Genomic DNA, 10,009 nt, shown 5'->3' with positions numbered 1-10,009 from the left:
TCCTGCTGTAAATGCTAATTCTATTCCTTAGTTACAAGGTAATTAGAGTAAACCTACTTAAGGGGTTTACTATTAATGTTTCTGATAAGGATGGCATTTGTTAACACTTAGACTACTAGGATGAATTTTCATAAGAGACACCGGTTCATCTAAATAAGTACATTTTTTCCATAAAAAGCAACCATATTCACCTTTCATTGTTGTAAGATTGCATTTGTCTCTGGTTTACAAGCAGTTTGACCCTGAACTGATTAGTATAACTCCCCGCTATGGCCATTTAAATCAAAATGCTGCAACTTCAGACTTTGTCAGTAATTCTATTCATTTGTCTTTATCATGGCTTCAAGCTTATTCTGAATAGAAGACTAGTTTTATCTAACTAATATTGATGATGAATGGCAATAAAAATACATTGAGGAAGAACATCTATTAGGCTAGGGACAGACATTGCACATAAATCAGTTTATGTGATCAGAAACTGGTTTAAACTTGTAACAGAACAGATGTTCAGTGCACATAAACCAGTTTCAAAATGTCCAAAACTGGTTTAAGATAAACTTGATTGAATGTAGTATCAGACTTAAGTGATTTGGCTCAAACTGGTTTATGCAATGTCTGTCCCACACCACTTGCTGGTTTAAGATAAACCAGACTCCCCCAGCATTCTGGCATGCTCTCTGGTCTGGGCAGGCCTCTCTGCCCCAGCCGCAGGGCTGCCCCCGCCCCTCTGCTCTCTAGCTGGAGCAGGGACTGGCCCTAGCAGAGACACTGGCTGGCATGGCCCCGTTAAGGCAAAGTGGGCAGGGAGGGGGTTAATTCTTCACTCCTTCCCCTCTTCCCCAACACAGCCAGGGCCAGCCTGTCTCTTGGGGAGCAGAGAAGAGGGGACTGCAGCGGTAGCCCCTGGAGCTGGCAAACCCCGACTTCAAGGAAGGGATGGAGGGAGGAATTAACCCTTTTTCCCTGACCCTTCATCTTAATGGGGCCATGCTGGGTAGGTTGTCCTGTAGGGTTGGAAGGGGGGCCCTGTTCTATGCTGGGGGAGGACTCTTCCCCCTCCTCCTCCTCCCAGGGTGGGGAGGGGTACTCTGTGAGGCTCTGGATGGGAACTCTTCCTCCTCCTCCCCTTCTCCCCCCCCCGCCGCTGGGCGGGGGGTGTCCATGTAATGCTGCCTGGCCTCAGAGTGGGCGGGGGCAGAGGGAGGCTCTGTTCCATGCTGGAGATAAATCTTCCTCCTCCTCCTCCCCCCAGAGGGGCAGCGGCAGTGCAGAGCTCAGCTGAGCAGCGTGTAGGTTTCTGGAGTGTGAGGGAGGGTAGAGAGTGTAGGGACCTCCACACACTCCCCCCCATGGTGTGCAGTCCCCACTGCCTGGCAGCAGCAGCAGGCAGGGAGGTCAGGGTGCTCGTGCCCGGCGCAGGCGCGGCTCTGGCCAGCAATGCGCGGTGGGAGGGAATGGAGCCTGCCTGAGCCTGAAGCATGAGAAGCCCCACACTGGAGCCAGCTGCTTCCCCCACTCCCCGCTGTGCAGGTCCAGCACTCTGCTGGGAGTGGAGGGAGCACTGCCCCCTGCTTCTCCACAGAGTCCAGTGCAGGGCTCCCCCTCTGTGAGAGAGGAGCTGCAGGCATGGCGTGGAGCCACAACAGAGGCAGCCAGTGCTGCACTGGAGGTGAGGAGTGCAGTCCCGCGCAGCCTGTCCAGGTGCTTCTATCCCTGTGGCTCTACATTGAGCCTGCAGCTCCACACTCACAGAGTGGAAGCTCCATGCTGGACTCTGTGGGGAAGCAGGGGTGGGCTCCCTCCATTCCTGGCAGAGTGTGGGACCTGCACAGCGGGGAGTGGGGGAAGCAGCTAGCTTCAGTGCAGGGCTTCCTTTGGTGCAAATTGAGTCTCAGGGAGCAGAGTCATAGAGATAAGGCAGGCTCTGCTCCTTCCCCCCATGCAGCGCTGGCTGGAGCTGTACCTGCGCCACGCACGAGCACCCTGACCTCCCTGCCTGCTGCTGCTGTCAGGCAGTGGGGGCTGCACACCATGGGGGGAGTGTGTGGGGCTCCCTACACTACCCCATCCCTCACACTGCACACCCTGCCCAGCTGAGCTCCATGCTCCAACTGCCCCTCTGTGGGGTAGAAGGAGGAGGGGGAAGAGTTCCCCTCATCATAGAACAGAACTTCCCCTGCCCTGGGAGGGAGGAGTGGGGGGAAGAGTCCCCCTCTGGAGCTGGGCAGCATCCCATAGAGCCCCCCTCCCCACCACGCAGTGATGGGGGAGAAGCAGCGGAAAGAGTCCTCCTCTGGGGCCAGACAGCCTTGCAGACACCCCTCCCCACCCCACTGCAAGGGGGGAAGGAGGAGGGAGAAGAGTCCCCCCAGCACCAAACAGGACCCCCCTCCCAGCTCCGCAGCAGTGGGGGACAGGGAGGAGAAGGAGGATAAGTTCCCCTCTGGGGCCAAGCAGTCCTATGCGCCCGGATTGCTCCTGGCTTTCAGGAAGCCACGGGGGCAGACATGCCAGGGCCTGGCCACACCCTACCCTCCTCAGCTCAGCTTCCCTGTAGAAGGGAGGGCTGCTCTACCGTCCCTGGGCTTCTAGCTTGAGCCACTGCAGGCATGTGCCAAACGTCTATCTATTTGCAAACTGGTTCACTCTCTGCAGGTTAGAGTAACCTGCAAAGACTGAATCAATTCAGGCTCAGGCTTTTTGAATGTCTGTCCCTAGCCTTAATGTCTACAGTAATATTTTACTATCTAAAAATAAATCTTGATAGAAAATGTTTTATTAGCTAATTAACAGTAGTTTCTCTAGTGTTTAGTCTCTGTTATACAGTAGTAGGTACCTTTGCATTGACACATCCTTGAGGGTGAGACAGACATGGAGTCAGACTGCATCTATATTGATCCCATTGCTAATCAGCTCATGTCCTTGCAATTTCAAAAACAGATTTCCTTTTCTTCTCTGTCAATACCAATGTAAATCATTCATCCTCAATCTACTAATTTTAGGAATTCTGAATCACAAATTTGCTAACTAAACATAGAGACCACTCCTTCCATCGGTGTATGGTCTCTTTTCTCAGGCTCTGCAGTGTGGTATGGAGATATGCAGACAAGGAGACCCGCTCTATGTCACAGAGTAGCAATGGAACTACTTTGTGACTGCTGCCCCTTCCTCTGCAGAAACGTGTGTGGCCGGTGTACCAAAAAACCTGTCTCAAACTTCCTCTGTGCTAGGGTACAAAACACCTGACAGTTCCATGGTGCAGTGGTGGTACATACCACTCTATCTCTGCAGCTTACTGTCCATAGAATATGGCCATGATAATCCTCCTTTTGCCTCATCATTTGAAAAATGAACCTACCTTGTTCAGTATCTCTGTAGCCAACAATGAAAATGCATCCTCAATGTTTATGTTGTCTTTAGCACTGGTCTCAAAAAACGGTATTCCATGTTCCCAAGCAAGCTGAAAAACAAAAGAAGGCAAGGGAAGAACGCACTTTCACATGTAAAATACTATTTATAAAACATGAAACATTTATTAAGGTAACTTCCCAATGCTGTCAGCTTAAATATAGAAAGAAGAGTCCTACAATTTTTAATATAGTACATATTCTTTAATTTAGTGCATACCAGTTCAGTAGGGAAAAAATGACATTCATCCTTAATTTACTAATTTTAAGAAGTCCTTACAATATTCTGTTTACATTTGTATACTTGCAAGGATGGCTTTCCTGACATGGGTTTTCATACGCATTCTATAGTGTGAAAGTTTATTGGGTTTGGTCTAATTTTTCATTTAAACAGACAATGGAGTATATCCTTCATATTTTGGAGGAAACTGTTTGAAATATGCAGGAAAAAAATAATATACATATTAAGACCTGCAGAATTCAATACCTGCAAAAGGGTATAGATGGCAAAAAACAAAACATTCTGGAAAAGGTTGGTTACAATGCAAAGCTAATTTTAGAATAAAGAGGGCACCTAGAAAGGTTTCTTCAGATATTTTTTTATGCAAGGAAAGACTCCAGACTGAGACTGAGTCCAATTAACTGTTTTAGATGCTGCAGTACTACTTGAAAAACAAACTGTCTTGGAAGAAACTTAAGGAGATCAGCTGCCTATGAACAATGGTAATACAAGCCAAATACAAACCAGTTCTTAAAGGAAAGAGGAAATATCAGAGTCTCTGGAAACCAGCAAGATTTTGAGGGACTGTGAATGGGAATCAGTTTGGAATGTGTATGCATGAAGTGGCAGGAAGAGTTTTATATGAATACTGGTCCTATTTAGTTTGAATACAGGTACCCAGGTGGATAACTTCCCAGGATTTGTAGTTTGGTACTTAGAGATCATAGGGATAGACAAACATTTGACTTGTTTTAAAACCACATGAAACACAGAACCCAATCTATAGTTATGAATAAGATGTAAGAATTGAAAATGTGTGTTCCATAAGTATTTTCTCACCCACTGACTACAGCTGAAACAGATTAACAAAGAAAGTACGCCCACCCATTTTCAGCTGAATGATATTTATGATGGAAGTTTACCATTGGGAAAGGCTTGTTGTTATTCTTGTGGGCAATCCAGCAACTTCAAGCAAATTAGGCACTTTCATTCCACATACAACAAAGATATATTGCCAATATCTTTCCCCAAGCTAAACTTTAACCCCATCGTATACGTCTTCTGTATACTAAATATAGTAGGTTCCTAGCAAAGGAATTAAAAACAAAGATCACCTCAATGTATAATCAAATATACTACTGTTTGAAATATTCATAATGCCGCATGCCATGTTTGGCTTTTTCATATTGCTCTTAGGAAATTCCTCTTTAAAATCAAATGCCTAAAGACAGGAAAAGCAAGTAACATAACACCTGTACATGGTCATAATTGTTTTCCTGAAAGTGCAAACAGACCGAAGGAATAGCCCCAAGAGATGTATTCATGTCTCTCCTCATGTCAGTCCATTTTTAAATATGAATGCAAAAGAAGATGGGCCAGATACCTTTAGCTTTTTTAACCTTTAATCTTTAGCTTTTTTTCAATGTAGAAAAAGACTTCAGTTGTTTACATTTTACTTCTCTCTTCCTTTTATCTGGTCCTACCAATTTTCCCATAGGCAAAAACAGAAAAAAAGAGGGAAGGGGAGACAAAATCATAAGAGGTTTTTTGCTTCATACTTCTTCTTTAGTTGGTGCTGCATTTTGGCAGGATAATTTGAGTAAAAAGAAAGAGCCATATCATGTTCCACCTATTGGGCATCTAAGACAGTGGTTTTCAAACTTGTTAAGCTGAGCACCCCTTTGAGGTACAATTTTGTTCGTATGCCCCCATCCCCTGCCCGCCACCGCTTCCATCACCATGGCTGGGCAAGAACTGGGCAAAAAGGAGTGTGGGGGGATGAGTGTTGCCCACTGTGGGCTCAGGGCTCCCCACCCTGCTGCCTTTCCCTCAGGAGCCCCATGCCAGCTGTGCACCCCTGCCCACCAAGCAGCATCAGGGGGCACAACTCCATATCGCCACCACACCCGCTACTGCTGGCTGGGCAGGGAGTGCCTTGCCATGTTGGTGTATAAATTGTTTCATACTGTCAAGATCAAATTTTATGGTATAATACCATCTCCTGTACAATGCAAGTGAGAGAACTAAAAAGACAAATGGTTTTAAAATATATTCTCTGAATGAGATTGTACTCTTGTACTATAAAATGGGAAACTATAAGTTTTGATGGACCCTTTGGGAAGAGTCAATGTATAGGATGAGAACCCTGAAGGATCTTTAAAACTTTCCTGAAGGATTCTGGAGAGAATACATGCTTACAACCTGCACTTACAAGTGTAGTATGAAATAACTAAATATGAATTATTCATTGACAGAGTTACTATTATACAATGTGATTTACTTTTTGTTAACACACTTTATTTTACTAAAATGAGTGGACACTGTTCGCTATTTTCCTCCTAATGGAATCTTTCACTAGCTGGCTCAATCGGGATTCTCTAGTGTTTTGAAATCACATTAAAAAGGAATACTTAGTATAACTGAAGAGTGCTTCAGAACACAGGGGAAATCTAGAGAGCAAACTGGTTAGTGAGGAGGTAATGATTTGTTCCATAAAAAATAGTATGTTAAGAGAAATTTATGGTTGCATGGTTAAGCACTCAGAAGTCAGAAAATGCCATAGTTAACACTGTTTTTGAAACCCTAACACTGCCCCCTTGTGCATATGCATCATGATAGTCTTCAGTAACAACATTACAGACTGTGTGAAAAAGAGTAGATACCATTTTTTCCAACAGCCTCAAGTACATACACATCACATCTTGTACTTCTCTGCGCCGATTAGGTGGACTCCATGAAAATCTTATATTCAAGGCAACAGTGAATGAGATAATTATGCACTTTAAGAGATACAAACTTGCAGTGCTGCTCAAAAGGTGATCTTTTTAAAACTGAATCATTTTGAAAAATTTGGCTAGATACTACCAAGATTGAGTGTGTACCTTATGAATGAGGGAAGTGCTCCTTTCAAATGACATACAATGGATAAATACAATTATCAAATAAGGGCTATATTATGGCATTTAATTATAGCATTAACGTATCTTTTGCTTTGGCATAACTTCCTGACCTTTTCAGTTGTTCCGAGACACAAATTCTACAGTTCTTTGAAAGGTATATTATATTCTCCCACAACCATTCGTCTCCTACAGATGGTCAAGCTATTCTCACTTCCTTTATAGCAAGATGCACCCAGAGGTTATAATAGAAATGATCATACAGACATTAAGGGGCCCTGCTCTAACTCATGGCACTTTACACCATGAGCTGGGTCAGGGGACCACAAGACAAAGGGGCTCCATTTTGCCTTACCCCCTGCCCTCCAGCTCCAGCTAGGCCAAGTCCAGCCAGTAGCTGCCTGCCTGTTCCTCCATCCCCCTCATCCCCCTGCTGACAGTCCTGGGGGCAGAGCTTGGCTGGTGCTCACTGGTATGAAAAATGAACCCTGGAGGGAACACAAGTTCCCTAAGGCACTGTCCTTTAGAGAGGTGCTCTTCATCTAATACCTGATTTGACAAGGGTTAATTTTTCATGCTATCGGACAGTTTAAAAGTACTCTGCAGCCATGCACATGTGTTGTGTCATGGCTGCAGAACACTTTCAGGGGCCCAATTGCACAAAAAATGTAACTTGTGTAAGTGTCCACACCCTTCACTATAGTTGAGAACTACATATTGCAACCTGGTTTTTGAGGCTTTCTGGTACAGCAATCTGAATATGCTGACTGCTCCATTCAAATTAAAGAAATGTGCTATGATTGATCTAAATATGAAAACAAATAACACAGTCAGTTCAGTAGCCCTTGCTGTATTGATTTACTTTGATATTATATGCATTTCACACTGGTTTTACATTTTTCAGTTTGCAATGCACTTTCAGATTTCAGTGTTGATAACTTGTAGCTACGTGAAAAAAATTGCTAAGGGGAAGCTGGAGCAGCCATTAATATATATATATATATATATTTTTTTTTTTTCCCCATGAAAAATTGCCCCAAAATGTTTGACACTTGAAGTTTGAAAAAAAATATTTTTTCAATTATAAAATATAATTCTTGTATAAATTATAAGAACGAATGAAAAAAAAACTACGATTTTGTTTCCCCTTCCCTCTTTTTTAAGTTTTTACCCGTGAGGTAGGACCAGAAAAAAGGAAGACAGAAGAAGAGAGAAGTAAAATGTAAACAACGGAAGTTTTTTCTATATTGAAAAAGCAAACAGTTAATGGTTAAAAAAGCAAAAAGTTTATGGCCCATCTTCGTTCACATTCATATTTAAAAATGAATTGACATGCAAGGAGACATGAATACATCTCTTGGGGCTATTGCTTTGGTCTGTTTGCACTTTCAGGAAAACAACTATGGCCATGTACAGGTGTTATGTTTGTACCAGGAGAATTGAGGAACTGAGTTACCGCTGCCCTCCCTGAGCGTCTCAGGCTCCAAGGGATGCTGGTTTGGAGAAGCGGAGGGGAACACTGCTCTGTTGTTCCCTCCCCTCTTGAAGACTTTCCCTATCCTTCCCCAGATCAGGGTGACCCCATTCTGGGAAAGGCATAGGGAGCCTTTCCCTGCCACTCTATGCCCCCCAGGCACCAGGACTGGAGCAGCTACTGCTCCCCATATCCTCGTATGGAGAAGGTACAGGGAGCAGAGGAGAGGGACCAGCTGCAGGCTGAAACATCTGTACTGCCTGTACCTTTTCTTTTTCTGCTTTGTAAGATAACCAGGACACTGATGCATTTAAGCCAACATTTTGAAAAATGGACACTGATTTCTGGTGCTTTGGTTTTGAAACTGGTAGGGTCTTGTTTTTAAAAGGGATGAGATCTTGTTGCTCCTATTGTTTTATTTCCACATAAAAAGACTGTTTCTATTTCTCTCCATTTCAGCAGGCCTGAGAAATAATTTGTTTCTCATTGTTATATGCCTGAAAGATTTTGAACCCTCTTCTCAAATCACAGCATAAAGCTAACAAACCAGCATGCCCTTATAAATATCAAATAACACCACATCAGGAAAAAACCCTCCTCAGTCTAATGCCACAAAGCAAGGAACATTGCTACTTTAAAATATAGCAAAAGCAAAACAAGAATCTAGTCCATCTTTGCAGAATGCCAAATAGTGACCAAAGAGAGAAATATTCAGCTGAGTGAGCCTTCTTAGTCCATTAACGACACCTGAAAAAGTAGGTTGCTGCCTGCAAAAGCTCATTCCTCTCTGAACCAGTTAGTCTCTAAGGGTGCCTATACACATGAAGGGGGCCTGATGGTGGGAGTCTATTATAGGCCTCCCCACCAAGAAGAGGAGAGCGACCAGGCATTCTACAGTGAACTGGCTGAAGCAGCCAGTACTAAAAATTTGATTATCATGGGTGACTTCAACTACCCTGACATCTGTTGTGAAGATCGCTCAGGCAGCTCCAGCAGATCAACCAACTTCTTGGCGACTATAGATGACCTGTTCTTGATACAGGCTGTGGGGGGCCAACTAGGAATAAAGCCACTCTAGACTTGGTGCTGGCCAAAGAGGAAGACATGGTAAGTGACCTGAAGATTGGACATGCTCTGGGTGATAGCAATCATGATCTGATCAGATTCACAATCTACTGGAAGGCTGGAAACTCTATCAGCAGAACAGAAGTCCTAGATTTCAGATAGGCAGACTTTGGTAAACTCAGGAGTCTAGTTGGAAAGGCCCTTCACAACCAGCAACTGGACAACTTGGGAGCTCATGAAGGATGGCACTTCCTCAAGGAGGCTATTCTTACTGCTCAAAAAGAGGCTATTCCCATGTGATCAAAAAAAGAGAGAGGGGCCAAGAGACCCACTTGGCTCAACAGAGACATTAGGGAACTTCTCAAGAAGAAAAAAGAAATGTACCTGCAATGGAAAAATGGATCAGGATCTAGAGAAGAGTACGCTCATGTGGCCAGGGTCTGCAGACATGAGACAAGGAAAGCTAAGGCATCCATGGAAATCAAGCTGGTGGCTGATATTAAAGATAACAAAAAATCCTTCTATAGGTACATCGGGAGCAAGAAAAAAATCAAGCTCCGCGGTGGCACCCCTACTGAACACAGAGGGGAAGCCCACAGTTGACCCCCATGAAAAAGCAGAGCTCCTTAATAATTACTTCGCATCAGTTTTCCTGAAATCAGGTGAGAACTGGTCACTAGACCAGGGACGCAGGGAATACAGCAATGATAGTGGTTCTCATAAAATCAGCCCAGAACCAGCCCAGAACAGGTGAAGACACTCTTAGATCATTTGGACGTTTTCAAGTTGGCTGGTCCAGATGACCTTCACCTGAGAGTGCTGAAAGAGCTGGCTGAGCTCATAGCAGTGCCTCTAGGAAGGCTGTTCAGGGAGTCATGGAACTCAGGACTTGTCCCTAATGACTGGAAAAAGGCAAACGTGGTTCCTATCTTTAAGAAGGGAAAGA

At 44.3% G+C, this 10,009-nt stretch overlaps 1 protein-coding gene across 1 annotated transcript in view; it reads right to left on the bottom strand.

The window, feature by feature from the left end:
- LOC102383059 (ras-related protein Rab-10-like) overlaps nt 1-10,009 on the bottom strand; it is a 53,110-nt gene that overhangs the window by 8,798 nt on the left and 34,303 nt on the right. The window contains exon 5 of the mRNA XM_014522401.2: nt 3,359-3,460. Coding sequence (XP_014377887.1) covers nt 3,359-3,460 — 102 coding nt within the window. The remainder of the gene's footprint in view (nt 1-3,358; nt 3,461-10,009) is intronic.

The sequence above is a fragment of the Alligator sinensis genome, unplaced genomic scaffold, assembly GCF_000455745.1.
Source record: "Alligator sinensis unplaced genomic scaffold, ASM45574v1 scaffold88_1, whole genome shotgun sequence".
NCBI lineage: Eukaryota > Metazoa > Chordata > Crocodylia > Alligatoridae > Alligator > Alligator sinensis.
Note: the sequence above shows the minus strand (reverse complement) of the source record. Positions and strands in the feature narration are given on the sequence as shown.